The sequence below is a fragment of the Durio zibethinus genome, chromosome 11, assembly GCF_047325235.1.
Source record: "Durio zibethinus cultivar Kanyao isolate XHJ-2024 chromosome 11, ASM4732523v1, whole genome shotgun sequence".
NCBI classification, from domain to species: domain Eukaryota; kingdom Viridiplantae; phylum Streptophyta; class Magnoliopsida; order Malvales; family Malvaceae; genus Durio; species Durio zibethinus.
In genome coordinates, this window is record NC_143172.1 from 7,094,023 (window position 1) to 7,116,385 (window position 22,363).

A 22,363-nucleotide genomic window follows, 5' to 3' on the forward strand; every position below is an offset into this window, starting at 1 on the left:
AAGATTGCTGCAAATTTAGATATAGCTTCTGTGATGGTTGGGCATTGAAGAAACTGGAGTTTTCTGTATTCACCAATGTTGTCCCAAAAGTTTTTTAGAGTTTCAACTAAACTAGAAACAAATCTGATTAAGATTGTGTTCATCGTAACATTGGGATTGGAGTTTAATTCAACTAATCCCCAAACTAAGAACTCTTGGAACCTTGAGGGCCATTTTGAATAAGGAATATCATTAATGGTAAAGACTGAAAACTTTGATGTCAAAGAACGAACTTGTGATTGTTATGGAGGAGGGTGTTGTTCAATGTCCATTGCATCAGAGTTGTGAACTTCTAGATTATCATCTGAAACTTCAACTGTTGGTTCTGTCATGAAGATCTAAGGTAACACTGCCTCATCTGAATCATAAGTATCATCTGACTCAATTGTTTCATCTGATTTGGCAATTTCTATCTGTCAGTCTCAAAGGTAAAAAGAAAAATATCTTCAAAGAAAAATTGAAAGAGATTGTCTTGTGTCATTTGATGAAATATTTCTGAAAGGGTTTGTGTAAGAGAGATCATGAGTTGTACAGATTTTTGGTAATTTATGTACTAGTAATAAAGGAGAATGGCAATTTTGGATTAGTTTTTTTTTTTTTTTTTTTTTGTACACAGTGGTGGGTTGAAATTAGCTTGGAACTTTGCGGTGGATTAATTTGGAATTTACCAAATATTTTGGTCTACATATTTTTTTTAAGTAATGGATCCTAAATTCCTGTCAGTGTGTTTTTAGGGAAATATTCTTCTTTTTTGAAATTTTATGATGTGATTAATCTAAATTAAACACTCTCATTTTGACAAGGAAATTTAGTTCATCACTTTCTCCTCAGGTAACATGGAATATAAAGGAAATTAAACTAATGAAAATTTTTTTAATTTACCCACTCGGTAGGATACTGATCAAATCGGTTTATGAAAAAGGAAAATTACGCATTTAATTTTTTTAATTTACAACTTTTAAAATTTTAATCAACGTACATAAAATAATATTCAAATGTGCCTTTTTTTTCTTTGTTTAAAAAACAAGAAGCCAATTGCATTATTTAATTAGCAAATCCACGAGACCAATCAAATTAAGGCGTTAATTAACAAATATATCTAGCACTACTACAACACTGCTACTATTCTCGAACTGTCCATTTGTTTTTATTTTTTGGGTCCAACTGTCAATTTATGGGATTTCGTCAGTCGTGTGTTGATTGGTTCAGACGTCGAAAATGTGAATAAAAGTAAGCAAATTCCACACGTTTTGTGATGAAAGATTGAAAATGGAAGCTTTTATCTCCACCCACATTTTCATCTTTATCTCGAATCATTCTTTGTCGACGCATATAGTCGCAGGCGGCTGATCAAAGTCGGAAATAATATGATGTGAACTTGTCAATAAATCAATTTAACTATTGTCAATCCAATCGTTTGTACTATTAATTAATAGAAAGGAAATTAGTAAAATACATGAGGAGACCAAGATTACTGTGCGGCCTCTAGAAAAAGAACTATTATTATTCTATTACCCAAATTTTCATTGAAGGATGCTTTTGATTGCATGATGGGAGGACTTTTACGGCATTTTCTTGTTGCATAATTGCATTTTATGATGAAACTTTTAAAGGTTTAGTAAATATAACAACATGTATAATACAATGAAAGATTTTTCATCATACATTGAGACGAATTCGAATTTAAGGGTAAAGATATATAATTTACTTCAAAATATTAATCTTGTCAAACAAAATCTACAACAACGAAAAGTTTAACGAATAAAACTTGTTTTAATTAATGTACTCTTAATTTGAAATTGTTAGATTTTAAAATATAATCGTTACGATGTCTTTCTTTGAAAAAAATTATGAATTTAAAATTTAAATTATGTTCCTCATTTTTCAAGTTAACTACTATCAAATCCATTTGGTTAACGCAGGGTAATGTACTATAAAGAGAGAGCAATGCCCTTAAAAAGGCAAATATAGAGAAGGTTAAACCTTCCCTCTTGCACCAAAAATAAACCTTCTCAAAAAATGTACTTGAGACGAATATCGATTACCATTAAACCCAAATCTTATATTAAGGGTTAGTATTATCCTTGAAAGGATTACGATATAAATTCTAATATCTCCTATATTTGTTCTTCTTATGTTGAAAAAGAAAAGAAACATTCAATATTAAAATTATCCAAAATATATATATAGTTGAAGTATTTCTTTATTATTCGACAATGAAAACGAGTAGAGGACTGTTTCTTTTTTGTTCCATTAAAGAGTCGTAATTACTACTCAAACTAAAGGGAAAACGGCCTGATGTTGATCCAATCGGCTGGCCTCAGCGGCAATCACCATTCACCACTGCTCGTCGTTTTCCTCTTTCCACATTTCAACCCAATTGTGTTGAGCTTCTTCCAATCCCAGAAAAGAACCCTTCTTCTCCGGGTCCCAACTCGCGGACAAAGTCCCATAAGCAATCCCAAGCGTTGATGCCCCAAAAGTTATGAATGTAGTCAAGAATGGCAGCCATAGTGGCACATCCCACAACTTTTGCTCTTTCGCTATACCAAATAAGTGCAGTAACGCGAGACCCGTGGCCAAAGGAACTCCTACAGAGACCAAAATTCTGGCTATCATCCTCTCAAACACTACCTGGGGAATTTGCTCGCCGTCATTGTTATTGTTCTTATTGGAGTTTTTGTTGGCAGCGTTTTCTTTCACGGTAGCTGGTGGTGTGCTCGTAAATCCTTTGGCGTTGGCCTGCAATTCCCATGTTGATGAGGGTTGGTTTTGGCTCTGGTTTTTGATGATTGTGGGAAGGATTGTTGGGGTTCTTAGATCCCATAAAAAAGGCTTTGGAAGGTAAAATTGCGGTGTTTCTAAACAGAGAAGAGTCTTCATTGCTTCATTGAGCTTCTTTTTTTTTTCTCAAGAAGCCATGTTTAATGTTCTTATGGCCATTTTTACCTTATCCGGAAACAATGAATGGCAGTGGTTTCTCGTCTAATATGAGATATTTTGGTTTTATAATCTAATTAAGATATTTCCAGAAAAATATTTGGTTGGGTTTTGTTCTATTTGACATTGACAGAAACCCCTCGTAAATTTCTTCTGCCGTGGCAATTTCATCTTTAAATTTTTGAAGATACAAGTGTTACGAGTCGAGACTCTTAGATATCCATTCATTCGATATTTTAGATTAATTTAATTATCATAATTCATATTTTGTGAGATATTATTTGTTTTTATTTTTTTGATTTCACAATTTTATTTTATAAAAAGTACCTTATAAGGTAAAGGTGTTAATATCACTTGTCACGAGTCGAGACTTAAGCTTCAATTCACGCAGCTTCAAGATCTGAGTATCCATTCATTCAGCATCATGTGAATCCTTATATATCATAGTAACCTTCTTTTTATATTCGATGTGAGATTCAAGATTCTTTCTTAGGTCCGTGATATTTTCTCTCATCCAATCGAACGGTTTTAAGGTTGGCTCTGATACTACTTGTCACGGATCGAGATTTAAACTCCAACCCGTGTAGCTCCAGAACCTGAGTATTTACTCATCCGACGTTTCAGATTAGCCTAATCTTCACGATTCACACTCTTGTGAGGTATTGTCTACTTCGACCCTCTTGACCTTACGATTTTATCCTATAAAAGATATCTCACAAAACAGAGGTGGTATAAATTCTTATATACTTCAGTAACTTTTATTTTATATTTGATGTGTGATTCAAGATTTCTCTTAAAATCCGTTACACAAACACTTACAAGTTAAATCAAAAGATGTCAAATTATCAATCTTATCCAAATCAACTAAGCTTAATAAAAAATTTAACTTTTTATTATAATGAATATTATATTATGAAAACACAAGTAAATATAATTTTAAATTTTTAAAAATTGATAAGATAATATAGTAATTTTTTTATATATGTATTATATATTTTTTTTAATTTTTTAACAAATAAATTTTTATTAAAAATATAAATTATTATTTTAAATTTATTAGAATTAATATATTTTTATTTTAAAATAAATTAATACATATTTATAAAAAATTATATAAATATACATGATAAACGTAAAAAAATGAAAATAAATTTTATTTTTATTTTTTAAAAGTTATGGGTTTGGAATATTTATATTTATTAAATAATTTTAAAAATAAAAATAAATTTAAAATAATCATTAAATATAAATACAAAAATAAGTATAATATAAAAATTAATAAAAATTAAGAATACTTTTTTCATTCTGTACTTTATCAACTGATATCGTTGATATCATTTAATCTTGAAATCCTAACATTTGATCTAATGACATAGATACCTACTGACCTTTCTTTAAAAAATTGAAGCTACATCATCAATAATGAAGATATTTAAATCTCAATAAAATAAAGTAGTTTCCAAAATACATTTTTTGGACCCACATATTATTCAATGGAATGAGAAATTCCCATATATAAATAAACATTTACATGTTTATTTTCAGAAACTCGTTATCATTGAAACCTACGAACCATGTTTCATTCTCTCATATGATTTTCTCGATACCTGCTAGAATCAATTCACAGAAAAAAGGATCAGCTCTGTATACACTGATGAGAAAATGTTGAATGTATGAAGCCAGACAATATTGAAATTGACATGATGCAGTTCATTAAGTTCCACGTTATATTTATACCTGATGTGGGGATGGTGCAGGTTTCCCGGGGGAAGCACACGCAGTTGGGTTGGAGAGTGGTGACTGAACATTTGATGAAATTGGTGAACAAAGTGCTGGATAATAAGTCTTTGAAGAAAGTGTACTTCCATGACACGAAGAAATTGGGGATGGCATAGGACTTCTCCAGTGAAGTTGAGATGCTGTTGCTGCTCCGAAAGATCTCAGTGGCGATCTTCGTGAAGGTTGCATGTTGATTGTGATTCTAAAGGGGAGATAAAGGAGTGTGAAAATTACATCCTGGAATTAATTATAACAAGTTAATGTTGATCAAATGAAATTAAAATTAAAAGCTTACTTGTTGTGAACGGCAACATACTCATCAGTTTCATCCAATATTTCCTCCTGCAAAAACCAAGAGTTGGTTTTAGAATATATACCTTCAACTCTAATCGATAACAGCACTTCCTCATCCAAATTTGGAAATGATTCCAAATCTTCATTTGAGAGGGTTCTCTGTTCCCATTTCTTCATTATCGGACGTAATTCCCTGCGTAGCCCCATGTTCAAAGTTGGACTTTGGATATCAATGACCGTAGAATTTGCCGAAGGTGAGCTTGAAGGAATACTAAGCTGCTCATTTCGATCATATTGATGCTGACCAATGCCTGAAAATAGGGTGACAACAAGCTCATATATATCATTTTTATTACTATTGCAAGGGTGAAAGTTTATAAAAAAAAAAAGAATTAAGTTTCTCCTGATCTATGAACTATGAAACTATACGTTTCACCTCTGTCTTTCTCTTTTTAGAATTTTAGTGGATTTTTACATCGGGAATGCTAGATTTGGTTTTTGCAGTTTCTGCAGTCTCATTTATTGTATCACTCTTGCACTTAACAACAACCGCCATGTGGCTGTGGCCCTCTTGAAATTGATTCAATATATCATAGAGAGGTAAGTGATCATGAACCCTGTAAAAGATTTAACGGTAATAGAATTAGTTCATAGTAATGCCAACAGTTGTCACTTAAAGAACATTAGGGAAAAAACATACTGGAAACCAAATATCTCTTTAGCTTTTCTAGTTTTAATGTTGAGAAATCATAATAACTATATACAGTACAGCTTGGATAAAAAGCTATGTGCTTAAAGGGAAAAGTATATGGGAAGTGCATAACACAAAATTGCAGTTGGAGCATCAAAAGACTGCTATATATGATAAGTACTGCATCCAGATTTTTGGTGCAAACAGTGAATGGGGTGGAATGGCACAGCAAAAGCCCTACTTACTTAGCTGCCAGTATATCGGAGGAAATAAGGTCAAGGCAAATGAAAGTCAATTGGCATAAGCTGGTATGGCGCAAGCCACACATCCCAAAACATGCTATAATTGCTTGGATGGCCATGCAAAACAGGCTTCCAACTAAGGATAGGATGGCAAAGGGGGGTCCTAAACAGATGAGGTGTGTGTACTATGTAGGCAGGAGAAAGAAACCAGGGATCATATGTTTTTCTCTTGCAATTTTTCAAAGGAGGTTTAGAGGCAAGTATTGTGCCAATGCAACCTGCAGAGAAAAGTTGTTGGATGGGGCAATGAAATGCATTGGCTATAACTAGGCTCAAACGGAAGGCACTAATTTCTGTGGCAATGAAATGCATTGGCTATAACTAGGCTCAAACGGAAGGCACTAATTTCTGTAATCTTTCGATTGGCATGGGATTGGATATGGACAGAACAGAATAGGAAGATCTACGAGTCAGAGAAAACAGCAGAGAAGATGATACTGCGACAGATAAAAGATGTGGTCAGGTTACACTTAGTAGGACTTAAAAGTATTGTTTTGAATTATGTAAATCAAGAATTGTGCAAGATGGGAGCTAAGTAGGTATATGTTTGATCTGTAACTTGTTAGCAGGTTTACTGCTTCTTGTAACACTGTAGCAGGTTCCTCCTTTTTATATAATGAAAATGTTACTTATCCAAAAAAAAAAAAAAAACACTAATTCTGGTATAATACAACAACTTAATTAATAGTATTACTACTATGTAACACTGGCTTCAACTGACATAGATTGGGTATCAATGCAAGATGTTGTTAGAATCAAAACAATAGAGCATCTTCCATGAAAAAAATATGGTGAAATCGGCTGTCGCATGACTCGTATCTCAATCCCATGTGAGAACACCTTTTTTACAATACCAACGAAAACAACACCCAAAAAAACCTGGCAATGTCACGTTTCAAGATCCATCATTCAGGACCAGTTCTCCTGGCCAACAGGGTGGGAACTGAGAACTGAGAATCTTCATAAATACTCTGCTTTCACCCAAGTAAATTATACCCAGCAGGAGATGTTTTTCACATTTCTTCTATTTACCACTTGACCAAGGACCAGATGTCCAGATCTTTTCACACGTAATTGAGAAATAAAGATAATAAACCACGGAAACCTTTGTTTCAACACGTGATTGAGAAAGAAATTAAGATGACAAACCACGAAAACCTTTTGTTTCAACTGAATGAACGACGAAATTATTTAGCAAAAAGAAAAAAAAATTGAATGTCAAAATCATAATGATTAATTAATCAAAAAAACCTGTGCGCTGTGGCCTAAATACATAAACCGGGTATCTAGCTAGGCCTGGCGAAGAGTCTAAGTTCATGGTGTTGGGCTAAAAGCCTCCAATCCAATCACACTAACGGAAGCAAAATCAAACACACAAGAGATAATAATTTAACGTGGTTCAGTCCAACTGACTTACATCCACAGATGAGAAACAAGATCTACTAGTTGTAGAGAATTACAAACTTATATCAAATCATCAACCTCACTCAACAATCAATACTCATAAGACACTCCCAATCTCCTCTAGTCCTATGGAGTAATCTTAAATCCAAACAAACACAAACTCAAACCATTGTGCACCCTTTCAACATAACCAAACACATACCCATATGCTCCCATACACCATACCTATGTGGATCCTCTCAGTCTCCTCTAGTCCACTCACAAACAAACATACACACCCATAAGACGTAGAGTCCCAATACTCCTATAGGGTGTCTATCCCATAAAATCCTACAACTCTCTTACATCTTTTTTTCATACCTAACCCTGTAGAGACTTCACGTATTTATAACCATACAAACTTGTCCATTAAAAATCCCTCTCCTCTTAGAATTCTTCTCCTGTAAGTCAAACTTGCCTATTAAGAATCTCTTTTCTTTTAGAATTCTTCTCTTGCAAGTCAAACTTACCTATTAAAAATCTCCTTTCTCTTGGAATTCTTCTTTTGCAAGTCTTCTTGTCCATCAAGCAATATCTGACAAATCTCAAACAAATCTCTTATGGGATTTGAGTCAATATTCCCAACAATCTCCACCTTGACTCAAATTTCATCAATCATCTATCTTCATGCTAGACATGCTTGGCTCCACCTACAATGAAAGTCTCACAATCATCTTCTCTTCTCTTGTGTCTTCATGCTTCATACAAACTAATCCTCCAATCCTCAAAACACAAACTCAAACTTTTTTTTTGAATCACGCTCTTCTAAGCTTGCCTCTTCTCATGTCTCAAACCATGTTCTTCCCACATCTCAAACCTTCAGCTCTTCCCACGTCTTGAACTTTTGACTCTTCTCACGTTTCGAACCTTCAGCTCTTTTCATATCTTGAATCTTCAACTCTTCTCACGTTTCAAACCTTCAGCTCTGATACCACTTATTGGGGAACACCACAGCTCTGATACTATTTGTTGGGCTAAAAGCCTCCAATCCAATCATACCAGCGGAAGCGAAATCAAATAATAAATCAAACACACAAGAGATAATAATTTAACGTGGTTCAGTCCAACTGACCTACATCCACGGATGAGAAACAAGATCCACTAGTTGTAGAGAATTACAAACTTACATCAAATCATCAACCTCACTCAACAATCAATACTCATAAGACACTCTCAATCTCTTCTAGTCCTATAGAGTAATCTTAAACCCAAACAAACACAAACTCAAACCCTTGTGCACATTTTCAACATAACCAAATACATACCCATATGCTCCCATACACCATACCTATGTGGATCCTCTCAGTCTCCTCTAGTCCACTCACAAACAAACATACACACCCATAAGACGTAGAGCCCTAATACTCCTATAGGGTGTTTATCCCACAAAACCCTACAACTCTCTTACATCTTTTTCTCATACCTAACCTTGTAGAGACTTCACCTATTTATAATCATACAAACTTGCCCATTAAGAATCCCTCTCCTCTTAAAATTCTTCTCCTGTAAGTCAAACTTGCCTATTAAGAATTCTTTTTCTTTTAGAATTCTTCTCTTGCAAGTCAAACTTACCTATTAAAAATCTTCTTTCTTTTGGAATTCTTCTTTTGCAAGTCTTCTTGTCCATCAAGCAATATCTGACAAATCTCAAACAAATCTCTAACAAATCTCAAACAAATCTCTTATGGGATTTGAGTCAATATTTCTAACAATCTCCACCTTGACTCAAATTTCATCAATCATTTATCTTCATGCTAGACATGCTTGGCTCCACCTGCAATGAAAGTCTCACAATCATCTTCTCTTCTCTTGTGTCTTCACGCTTCATACAAACTAATCCTTCAATCCTCAAAACACAAACTCAAACTTTTTTTTGAATCACGCTCTTCTAAGCTTGCCTCTTCCCATGTCTCAAACCATGTTCTTCCCACATCTCGAACCTTCAGCTCTTCCCACGTCTTGAACTTTTGACTCTTCTCACGTTTCGAACCTTCAGCTCTTTCCATATCTTGAATCTTCAACTCTTCTTACGTTTCAAACCTTCAACTCTGATACCACTTGTTAGGGAACACCACAGCTCTGATACCATTTGTTGGGCTAAAAGCCTCTAATCCAATCACACTAGCGGAAGCGAAATCAAACAATAAATTAAACACACAAGAGACAATAATTTAACGTGGTTCAGTCCAACTGACCTACATCCACGAATGAGAAACAAGATCCACTAGTTGTAGAGAATTACAAACTTACATCAAATCATCAACCTCATTCAATAATCAATACTCATAAGACACTCTCAATCTCCTCTAGTCCTATGGAGTAATCTTAAACCCAAACAAACACAAACTCAAATCCTTGTGCACCCTTTCAACATAACCAAACACATACCCATATGCTCCCATACACCATACCTATGTGGATCCTCTCAGTCTCCTCTAGTCCACTCACAAACAAACATACACACCCATAAGACGTAGAGCCCCAATACTCTTATAGGGTGTCTATCCCACAAAATTCTACAACTCTTTTACATCTTTTTCTCATACCTAACCCTATAGAGACTTCAACTATTTATAACCATACAAATTTGCCCATTAAGAATCCCTCTCCTCTTAGAATTCTTCTCCTGTAAGTCAAACTTGCCTATTAAGAACCTTTTTTTTTTTAGAATCCTTCTCTTGCAAGTCAAACTTACCTATTAAGAATCTTCTTTCTCTTGAAATTCTTCTTTTGCAAGTCTTCTTGTCCATCAAGCAATATCTGACAAATCTCAAACAAATCTCAAACAAATCTCTTATGAGATTTGAGTCAATATTCTCAACACATAGACCCTCTAGCAGGGTTGCCCTGCCCTCGAGGCTGGGGCTCGAGCCTACCTCTGCAACGCTTGGTTATACTTCGGAACAAAAGGATAGAAAATTGCAAAAAAACCAAAAAAGAAAAAAAAAAGAGGGAAAAGACTGGAGCAATAAGAGAAGGAAGAGAAACACTTCAGCGCATAAAGTCTCCTACGTGACCGAGGAAACGGGAAGGACTAGAGATATTTCCCCGAAAAACAATTTAAGTGGATTTTACTTTTCTCCTCCTTTTCTTCGAAGAAGAAAACGAAAGGAGCTCTTTCTTTCCAAAAGGCTGCTTGTAGCTTGTAGTATATACTTCTAGCGTATCTTCCACGAACGTGACATTGCATTTATTGACCAAGAGGCAAAGACCAAATGCATCATTTAACTTATGTTGACTTGGCTCAATATATATTTCTGATGCTTCAGCTTACCAGCAAAGCCAAAGGTGTTAAAGAGTTCCTTGCAATTGTATTCCTCTCTTTTCCCCTTTGTTACCAATCTCATTTTCCCTTGTTTCTATTCTCAATTTTGTTACACAAGTATTCTCAAAGCTTGAAATGAAGGTTAGATTTTCATCTGTGCCGCTTGTTCTACTTTTGTTTTGTTTTTCAGCACAGCCAAACATAAAAGCATGATCTCTGATTTAGTTTTCTGAGCCTGCGTAGTGGTTTTAGCTAGAGTTCGGAGCCTTACTTTGATCTAAATATTAACAGTCAATGATTTTATTTTTGACAGAAAATTGTGCTGAAATTGGATTTACACGACAACGAATGCAAACAAAAAGCCATGCAGACAGCCGCTAGCCTTTCAGGTATTGTATTGAGTTGTAGTTTTCTGTTTTGACTCTGTTTAGTGGTAACAAACTTGGGGATTGAAATGAATTTTCCAAACATTATTAAAACAACCATAAAAAAAATGGATCCTAAAGCTAGCAAAATCTAACTTATTAATTTTACAGGGGTTGATTCAATTTCGTTTGACGCCAAGGACCAAAAATTGACAGTGACAGGAGACATTGATCCGGTGGTAGTGGTAATAGAACTAAGGAAGCTGTGTCACACAGATATAGTTACGGTTGGACCAGCAAAAGAGCCAGAGAAAAAGATACCGGAGATCAAGAAAGAGGAGCCGAAGAAGCCAGCAGAAGCCGAGAAAGATCCCCCGAAAGAACACCCCCATCCGTTGGCGTATCACCCTTCAACGTCCACAAACAATGATCCTCCAGTGCCTGAATATTACACCTGCGGTAAAACTGTTGAGTAAGATCCAGTTGGCTGCATAATCTGCTAATTGTTTTTTCATGGTGCTCCCATAAGATTTTCTGTTCGAGTTCAATTATATATAATTACATGTGATAATATTTTTAAGATGCTTTTCAGACGATGACATCTTATCAATTCATCATCACCTTTAGTCTACTTTACGTCAAGTTACCTTTATGTCTAGTTTACCTTTAATCAAAATCTATTTTATGTCATGAGTTATGTTTACTTTATATCATATAAGTGATGAGTCATCTTTACTTTATTAAAGTCACTTTAGCTTTATATAAAGTTGTTTGTAAAATTATAATCATGCTTTGTCTTATTAGGTTACTATTTATTTATTTTTTCATGTATAAATTATAAGTTTTTTCTCCTAGAAGGATCAAGTTTTAGTTTTCCTAAAAAGTCTTGTAAAAAATCTCTCTTTATAAAATATGTTTGGCTAAAAATCTCATTTTCTTTTGGTAATTCTTTTTTGCTTCTTTCATAGTTAAAGTTTTAGTTCCATGTTTCTTCAAGCTATCTATAATTTGTAGCGATACAAGTTAAATATGTTCTGTAGTTACCATAATATTATAGATTTTCTGCATAAAAAATTCTTATTAAGCTGTTAAACATACCATTGATCTACTTTCTTAGCTAAAGAAAAGTTATATTGAACCGAGATCATACTAAAAATAAGTTACTATAGTGAAAGACACATCTCCATAAAAGTCAAGCCACCAGCTCGACGTTAAGCCAAAATGGCGTCAAAGTTTTGAACACTAGCTAGAATATCTTAGTTACATGTCTGATCTACGGAACGTTTATGATTGGTATTATCTTGATAGGTTAATTGATACGCACGTTATTGAAAATAGTATCAAATAGTATTGTCACGACTCTACCACTCGGAGAGCTCGAAATTAAAGCCATCAGTTCCCAGAGCTTTGGCATTACTACCTGCCACTATGTTAGAAATGGTATCAGAGCTAGCTTGCCAGAATAGTGACAAAAAATTATGTTTCTAATTCTTGATTATTGAAGTTGGATAGGAAAAGCCAAAAGAGAATCTTACTTTTATGGATTTATCAAGTACTAGTAATTTTAGTCTCAACCTTCATTTTTTTAGATCTTGTTTTAGTTTGTCTTCTTTCCTTTTTCTTGTACTTAAAAAGTCTTTTTCTTCTAAGTTAAAATTTTTATATGAAGTAGATTATATCCCAAAAGAAACGAAAACCCAACAAACAGTTCTTCCCCTTGTAAATCCTTATACTATTTTCTCAAACTCCTCCATTTCTCTTAATAAATCTTTAAAAACACTTTTACAACTAAAATACCCAACTTCAAAAAAGTATGTTCAAGCCACAAACTTTGATCAATATATTCTTTCGGTAGGACCTTAAGAGCATTTTGTTACTCTTCAGATGTTAGAAGAATTTTTTTAATAGTGGTCAGAACAAGGATACACTTACATCCATTTTGGTGCTATCAGAATAGCCTTGACCTTCTACGGCAGAAATGGTATTCATGTATATACCAGAATGCCCTTGTTGGACACAAGATTAAAAAAATACAAGCATACAGTCCTTGGCATAGTCAAGACGACACTTAATGTAAGAACTATCTTCTTTACAGTCTTCCCAAATTATAACATGTCTCTTCATAATCCAACACAGTTAGATGCTTTAAAAGTTCAAGTCTAGATCGTAGGCATAAAGATAAAAGGACTCCAGGCAATCTTTCACTATCAGATGGTATATAGAGTTCAAGATCATGCCATTAACTTGCCTCTTTCTAACTTTAGTGATGCCGTTTTTGTAAAAATAGAAGCAACAGCAGGACTCTTAAACATGTTCACATTCCAAAGTAGATCTTCAATAAAGAACTTGTCACCTTTTTCCCAAGGACATGGACGATAAGTTATCAAAAGATTTGAAAGCAAAATGAACCAATTCAATATTTTGATCCAACTTACAAGACAAATTAGAATGGTACTGTCACAATTGAGTTTGATCATAGTAAAGAAAATGATGTTCCTTCTCAATAATCTTTTCAATACAATTCATGATGCAAAGATGTCAAGCTGATCCTTTTGATATTTTAGTTACACACTTTCAGTCCAATGAGAATCCCGTATATGCATACAGATCTCCATAAAGACATTGTTATTGGGACATAAATTGCCAATGCAAAGAATGTCAGATAAACATATACAGAAGCTTACTGGATAATGATGATAATGATATTCCAAATAAGCAAAAGAAGAAAAAGTTTTCCTAACAAAAACTCAAAGAATGATATGAGAATGGAGACCTTGAAGTTGATTTTCTTGGAAAGCTCGTAGGAAAATTTGACTATTATGTCATCTATCCTAGAAAAAAAAAATAATCCACCCAAATTTGCCCAAACCAAACCACACAAAAATCAAATTCTACCTAACCCTTACCTCAAATATCCAAGATGCAACCAAGCTACCCAAATTCATATTTTTTTTTTTCAAGAGTTTTACAAAGACTAATACAAACACATTTCAAAGATACTAAATCCCACTGATAGAAATGAATATGGGAACTAAAAATGTGTTTTTTGTGCTAAAGCAATTTTAAACTAGCAGATTGAGAATTCTCTCTAGCAGAATGCATACTTATATAGAATTAAACACAAGTTAGACCAAGTCAGTCATCACTTTGATCAGAGCTTTATTAATCTCTAAAATATTATTCTTGAAATTCAATCAAGGATAATAACTCTTGATCAAGAACTCAGATGCATGATTGAAACCAACACTAGATTCACTTATGTTTTCATTGAAATAGAGAAAAAAATGAAAAGCTTAAAGATTCAACTTGTAGATCTTCATAATCAGCTTCGTCAAAAATAACAATAATAATAAGCAGCTTCTAGCTACAATATCTTCACTCTACTCAACACTGGCATGCATGACACCCCTTACTAAGCCTATACCCCTCTTTCTCCTTTTCAACTATACAATCCTTCAACCTCACCCTCAAAACTTTTATTTACACCATCTCAGTATAAACCTCCCCTAACATTCATACCAACATCTTCACAATCAACACAATACTTTACTCCTATCTCAAATCAACCAGAATAACCCCCCTTTGGAATAATTGAATAATAGATTCACAGATTTTGATAAAAACAACCAGTTGATCCAAAATCAAAAAGAGTTGTAGAACAACCACTTCCTCAATCCCCAAAACCAAAACCAAGCTCAAGTTCTACACCTCCAAACCCTACACCTCAACTAGACCAAAAACTTGCACAACTCATGATCTCTCATACATAAACCTTTTCAAAAATACTTCATCAAATGTCATAAGACAATCTCCTTAAAGATATTTTTCTTGAAGATATTTTCCTTTTTATCTTTGAAATTGAATCTCATATGGAAAACTACCAAATCAGATGAAATAATTAAGTCAGATGATATTTATGATTCAGATGAGGTAGTGTTACCTCAGATCTTTATGATAGAATCAACTGTTGAAATTTCAGCTGATAATCCAGAAGTTCACAACCCTGATGTAATAGACACTAAACAACACCCTCCTCCACAACAATCATAAGTTTCTCTTTCGACATCAAAGTTTTCAGTCTTTGCTATCGATGATATTCCTCCTTCAAAATAGCCCTCGAGATTTTAAGAGTTTTTAGCATGGGGATTAGTTGAAATAAACTCCAATCCCACTGTTATGATGAACACGATCTTAATCATATTTATTTTTAGATTAGTTGAAACTCTGAAAAACTTTTAAGATAACATTGGTGAATACTGACAACTCCAATTTCTTCAATGCCCAACCATCACAGAAGTTGTATCTCAATTTACAACAATCTTTTGTAGCCAAGAAACTCACAGATTGAAAAAGATCATAAAACAATTCTTCAAACTAAAATGTTGTTCCTTCAATCCAAAGACCTTGACAGACACATCAGCAATTCTCTCAGTATTTCTATATACTTAGTGGATTTGATGATGTCAACTTGAAGTAAGCTTTTCTCAACTTTGTTCTAGAGAAACTTGCATAGTAAATAAAAACACAGTTGAATCTCAGATCTTTTGATGTTAGAACTATGAATTTTGGAGATATTTACAAGAAGATGTTGAAAGCTCTTGACAAGATTTACAAAGAGTACAGATACATCAAAACCTTGGTGAACAACTCTAAGAGGCTAGAGAAATCATGTTCTTATTCCTCAAGGCTCCAAATCAAATGTTCTTTCAAAGACTTCACATGTCTCTGAATCACGAGAAAAAAAAGTATTTCAAAAAGTTTAGACTTCCCAGAAACTCACATTTCTCTAGATCCAAAAAACTTTTCAGAAAAGCAAACAAGCCCGAAAGATTTCACAGATTCAAGTTTGCAAGAAAAAAAGAAAGATCTAAAGATCAAAAGTTTAAAATATTTTCTCTATGAAAAATCAAGACATTTTGTAAAGAATTACCTAAAGTTAGATAAAATATCAGTCAAGATGATACAAGATATTGCTAATATCTCTGGTATCAATCTCTCTGATGATGACTTAGAATTAATCTTCTCCTTTGATATTGAACATAATGAAATATCCCTGTTTATGATCAAGCAATTTAATAAAAAATCAAATTACTCATATGAATTCATAAATGATCAATGCTATGAGTACATGTCAATCCAAGAACTTAAAAAAATCCAAACCCTCTAACCTTTAAAATTGCCTTTAACTCCAGTTCAAATCCTCACTCACAAACATTCATCTCCCATAACAATCACAACTTTCTTTAACATTAGTGCAGCCCAAGCCATAGCGAATCCCCTTGTTTTACCCAAAAATCTTTAGACAAAACAAAAAACATTTTTCAAGATCGTTGATGAGAATGTATTCTCTACAAACTTTAAAAGCAACCATGTTACCATTCAAATTTTCTCAGGTTGTTAAATAACTCAAAAGATTTTAGGATCTTCACTTCCTTAGAAATACCTTGTTATTGATTTTGATCTCATAACCAGTATATCAGGCTTAAGACTTAGTGAAAAAGATGTAAAGTTTGAAAGTTATTTTAGACCTTGAAAAAACTTTCCCATTCTTTTTACCTTAACAGTTCAACAAGATGTTTTTCAGAAATTTAGATAGAAATTCATTCACTTATCCTGTACAGAAAATCATTCAAAATTCCTCTAGAAATGTGACCACCTTTTTTGGAAAAATCCTAAATTTTTCATTACCCTTCCCTTCAAAAAAGATGAAATGTCAATCCCATAAAAGCAAGTCATTCAGGCATGAACCCAGATCATTTCAAATTGACAACCCAAGAATGTTTCCTTCTCCAAGCTCAAGCATTAATTGAACCAACCTCTTCTCTATAGACATGTAAAGCGTTTTATGTCAACAAACGTTTAGAAGTTCGTGAAAAATTAAGATTAGTGATTAATTACAAGTCTCTTAACATTTTCCTTACAGATGATAAGTTGTCTCTTCCAGACAGAAAAACTGTGTTTGTAAATTTGGCAAATACAAAAGTCTTCTCCAAGTTTGACCTAAAAGTAAGATTTTGACAATTAAGTATACATCTACAAGATAAATATAAAACAATTTTTTGTATTTCTCAACACTATTTTCAGTGGACAGTTACACCTTTTGGATTAAAAGTTGCTTATTCACTATTCCAAAAAGTAGATATTTACTTTCATTCTTGATAATGCCTTGATTTACATTAATGATATCTTATTATTCTCTCCAGATGTCATATCTCATATTGTTTAACAATCTGTTGAAACTTATCCAATAGCTGTGTATGATATGTGACATTTGAAAAGAACAGTAAGATATCATTAATATAAATCAAAGCATTATCAAGAATGAAAATAAATATTCTCGTCATTGCTTTCTAGAACAGTGAAAGAGCAACTTTTATTTAAAAATATATTAATACATATTTATAAAAAATTATATAAATATACATGCTAAAAGTAAAAAAAATGAAAATAATTTTATTTTTATTATTTTAAAGTTATGGGTTTAGAATATTTATATTTATTAAATATTTTTAGAAATAAAAATAAATTTAAAATATTTATTAAATATAAATATAAAAATAAATATAATATACAAATTAATAAAAATTAAGAATCCTTTTTTCATTATGTACTTTATCTATTGACATCGCTGATATCATTTAATCTTGGCATCCTAGCATTTGATCTAATGACATAGATACCTACTAACCTTTCTTTAAAAAATTGAATTTAATTTCTCTTCCTTAATAAAAGGAAAACCGTTAAAATAATAAAAAATCTTAAAACTTTATCACTATTTTTAAAAAATTTATATGTTTATATTATATTCAAATAAATTTTTAAATTTTATTTTATATTTAAATACATTCTTTTTTAATTAAAAAATACATTCTTATTTTGTTTAAAAAAATAAATTCTTATTTCGGTTGAAAAGTTGACTTACTGACCGACATTATTAACTGATTTTTTTTTTGTTTATATGAAAATTGGCGTGACTTGATGATATAAAAAAAAATATCAGAACATATTTTTAACATAGATAAAAATTGAAAATTAAAAAATTCTTGAAAAATAAAAATATTTTAATTTTCATCCGTTCATCAACTTATATGTAAATAAAAAAAGCGAACTGATGTTGACAGTAATAAAAATACAAATTTCCTAATATACCGAAGGCTTATTCCTAATCCTCTTTGTTTTTATATATTCTTAATTTTATATGGGACCCTTCTCCTTATTCGATGAGAACTACTGCCGACAAGTTCAATGTATATTAAATATTTTGATTAAAATAACACTAATCATTTACATATGACAGATCCAATTTTTTTCTTGAATATTTATTTAATTTAATAATCTTAATAATGCAAGCTAAGTGTACGGCGGATAATAGGTAGTGGATTAAGTGCATTAAAAAAAGAAGAAGCGACATCATCAATAATGAAGATACTTAAATCTCAACAAAATAAAGTAGTTCCCAAAATACTTTTTTTGGACCCACATATTATTCAATGGAATGAGAAATTCCCATCTATAAATAAACAGTTACATGTTATTTTCAGAAACTCGTTATCATTGAAACCTACGAGCCATGTTTCAGCCTCTCACATGATTTTCTCGATACATGCTAGAATCAATTCACAGAAAAAAGGATCAGCTATATATACATTGATGAGAAAATGTTGAACGTATGAAGCCTGACAATATTGAAATTGTCGTGATGGAGTTAATTAAGTTCCACATTATTTTTATACCTGATGTGGGGATGGTGTAGGTTTGCCGGGGGAAGCACACAGAGTTGGGTTGGAGAGTGGTGACTGAACGTTTGATGAAATTGGTGAACAAAGTGCTGGAGAATGAGTCTTTGAAGAAAGTGAACTTCCATGACATGAAGAAATTGGGGATGGCATAGGACTTCTCCAGTGAAGTTGAGATGCTGTTGCTGCTCCGGGAGATCTTAATGGCGATCTTCGTGAAGGTTTCATGTTGATGGTGATTCTAAAGGGGAGATAAAGGAGTGTGAAAATTACATCCTGGAATTAATTATAACAAGTTAATGTCGATCAAATGAAATTAAAATTAGAAGCTTACTTGTTGTGAACGGCAACATACTCATCAGTTTCATCCAATATTTCCTCCTGCAAAAACCAAAAGTTGGTTTTAGAATATATTCCTGCAACTCTAATCGATAACAACAGCGAGCGATGAAACATATACTAAGAAAAACCTGCAGCAGTTCCTCCATAACATCCTCCAGTGTAATGATACCAAGAACTTCCTCATCTAAATTTGGAAATGATTCCAAATCTTCATTTGAGAGGGTTGTCTGTTCCCATTTCTTCATTCTCGGACGTAATTTCCTGCCTAGCTCCATGTTTAAAGTTGGACTTTGGATATCAATGACCGTAGATTTTGCAGAGGGTGAGCTTGAAGGAATACTAAGCTGCTCATTTCGATCATATTGATGCTGACCAATGCCTGAAAATAGGGTGATAATAAGCTTATATATATCATTTTTATTAGTATTGCATGGGTGAAAGTTTATCAAAAAAAAGAAATAAGTTTCTCCTGATCTATGAACTCTGAAATTATACCTTTCACCTCTGTCTTTCTCTTTTTAGAATTTGAGTGGATTTTTATATCGGGAATGCTAGATTTTGTTTTTGCAGTTTCTGCAGTCTCATTTATTATATCACTCTTGCACTTAACAACAACAGCCATGTGGCTGTGGCCTTCTTGAAATTGATTCAATATATCATAGAGAGGTAAGCGATCATGAACCCTGTAAAAGATTTAACAGTAAGAGAATTAGTTCATAGTAATGCCATCAGTTGTCACTTAAAGAACATTAGGAAAAAAACATACTGCAAACCAAATATCTCTTTAGCTTTTCTAGTTTTAATGTTGAGAAATCATAATAACCATATATAGTACAGCGAGCAGCAGAAAAAAATAAAGTAAAAAGTAACCTAGGAATGCTCCTAATAGAAAGATCCCTAATAGGGGTTTCATCTTCGGGACGGCACATGATCAGATTTTTCACCAGTATGAGGCCAATGATATTTGCTGGGCTCCCTGAGTAGATAGGTACACGACTATGCCCATTGCTTATTATTAGCCCCATCGTTTTCCTGTACCGTAGAAATACGTTGACAAGAGGGAAAAATAGATGGGATATCAGGGTAGAGAGATAGAAGATCATACTCGTGGAGTTTAAAATTTATGTCAAGTGAAAAAACGTCAGATAGGGGAGTCATAGCATCTTTGGCGGTTTTTTGTGTCATATCCAGAGCTCCAGAGATAATGGTTGTTTCATCATGCGTCAATTCTCCACCTCTCCCTGCCTAAAATAAGCATGAAATATTACCAATTAATTAGTTCTAGTTTTGGTAGCCTAAACCAATGTTTTCGGACATTAAAATTTGTGATCATTTGGAAGTTTTAATATAAGGAAACTAACCTCATTTCCAAGCATGTCTACCAGTGTCTTGAGCTCAGCTCGCCGAAGGAGTGCAGAATGCCTTTCCCCTAGCAGCAAATCTAGCAGCTGCTAGAACAGGGAAGCAAATATTTATTATTTTCATTAAAACTTCTTCATTCAGTTTCCAAAGGGTTTGAAAATTACCTTACTAATTGGGTAAGCTACAGGGAAGAGGACTAGTACAATGAACCGAACTAAAACTGAGAGTTTTGCTCCAACACTCAGACCATAGCGAGAACATACAGCTTGAGGAATGATCTGAACAAACATTTCTAGTATGTTATTTAAAGCTACCAACATAACAACTCACATTAATATTGTGCAGTAGACGGAAGGTTTACCTCACCAAACGCCAGTATGAGGGTAACTGATATCAATATAGCGCACCACTCGGATAGAAGGGAATCAAGGAAGATTGGAAGGGCCTTATTCAAGAACATAGAATTCAGAACTAATTAGTGTTTTGATAGACAGAAGAAATGTATAGGAGTAGATGGCGTAAACAAAATATATACCTCCATTGCCAAGGCATTGCCTATAAGGAGGGTGCATAAGAGTAGGTGCTGATTCTTAACGATAGGTAGAATTTTCTCTGCCATTTAAAATTATATATCTCTTTTGTTAGAAAAGTCAGGAGTGATTTGTGAGACTTAGGCAATGAATATGGAGATATATTAATTTCAGTAATTAATTAAAGAGTGGATTATAAATAACTTTAACCTGCATTCTTCCTGTCTCGAGGTTGACCTGCCTTGATGACAACCTCAAGATCAACAAGACTGAGGGACATGAGCCCCAGCGTAAGGCCAGACATTATGCCAGCAAATGATACAAGAACCATACAAATAACTAGATACACCCAGAACATAGACTCACAGCATGGCACATCATCTGCTGCCATTGTATTAAATGGATACCTTGATTTATAGATCAGGGTCGGATAACGGGGAGAAGACTATTAATATAACTGATCATTAGGAGAGCATAAATATGCTTAAACAGCGGCAATTAACCACAGTTGAATGTCCCAAAATTGGTTTAAATACAATGAGAAAGGCAGAAATGAAAGCGACTGCGGCGTCATGAGCTCCAAAACTCCGCCAACTGCCACATTACACGCGTACTCCACGCGAAGATGATTAATACTATATTAGAGACAGATGACGTACGATCAGTCTGCTATACAAAGTTAATTGTCAGATTAGTTAACCAATTAAGCCATAAAATTTGTACATAAATTCGTGGCTTATGACGCCACGACAACTTGAGCTCTCTCTAATTATTATTCTAAATGCAAAATAGGTGTAAGGGAGCAGGTGGACTAACAAGTAGTGCAAAAACGAAGAATACAAAACCTAGTTAAGAATGGATGATTTCAGCAAATGAACTGGCACTTAATATATAACACCCTTGATGTCGTAATGGAAACAAAAGAGCAGTTGAAAACCTTTGATAAAGAATTGGAAAAGTTATGGCGAAATGGCCTTTTCAATTCCATAAATGACCATGTTTGAATGTTTGCAATTTATAAGGGCTTCATGCTGTTGGTGTTGTTGCCCTTTCCATTCAAGGAAGGCTGCCTGTATTGCATTCTGCAGGTCCTGAAAATTTGTTCCTGCTTTTTTCTTGTTTTGGCTTGTCTTGCTGCTTTCATTGCAGCCAGAAGAAGCTACGGCAGAAACAACCATCGAAGTTTCCAAGGAATTTTATGCAAAATAAGTAGATAATTAAGGAGCTTACCGTTTTATAAGACTGAAGACAATTGTCAAAGTCACAAAGGAAAAG

The 22,363-nt window shown here is 33.4% G+C and overlaps 1 protein-coding gene and 2 pseudogenes across 2 annotated transcripts; all 3 read right to left on the reverse strand.

Annotated features, from left to right (window-relative positions):
- Positions 1–2,200: 2,200 nt before the first annotated feature.
- LOC111290509 (uncharacterized protein PAM68-like pseudogene) lies at positions 2,201–3,030 on the reverse strand (annotated as a pseudogene).
- Positions 3,031–4,598: 1,568 nt separating this feature from the next.
- On the reverse strand, positions 4,599–5,873 carry LOC149516028 (DUF21 domain-containing protein At1g47330-like). The gene is made up of 4 exons (XM_089768713.1): positions 5,749–5,873; positions 5,528–5,669; positions 5,054–5,460; positions 4,599–4,960 (listed from the first exon to the last, which is right to left on the reverse strand). Exons 1-4 carry the CDS (start codon positions 5,871–5,873, stop codon positions 4,711–4,713), a joined length of 924 nt encoding a protein of 307 aa, XP_089624839.1. The 3' UTR covers positions 4,599–4,710.
- A 12,101-nt stretch (positions 5,874–17,974) lies between these two features.
- On the reverse strand, positions 17,975–21,681 carry LOC111291203 (DUF21 domain-containing protein At5g52790-like; annotated as a pseudogene). The gene is made up of 10 exons (XR_016346284.1): positions 21,299–21,681; positions 21,094–21,170; positions 20,920–21,003; positions 20,723–20,836; positions 20,558–20,644; positions 20,067–20,441; positions 19,692–19,879; positions 19,325–19,575; positions 19,189–19,235; positions 17,975–19,095 (listed from the first exon to the last, which is right to left on the reverse strand). The product of XR_016346284.1 is annotated as a DUF21 domain-containing protein At5g52790-like (transcript).
- Positions 21,682–22,363: the final 682 nt, after the last annotated feature.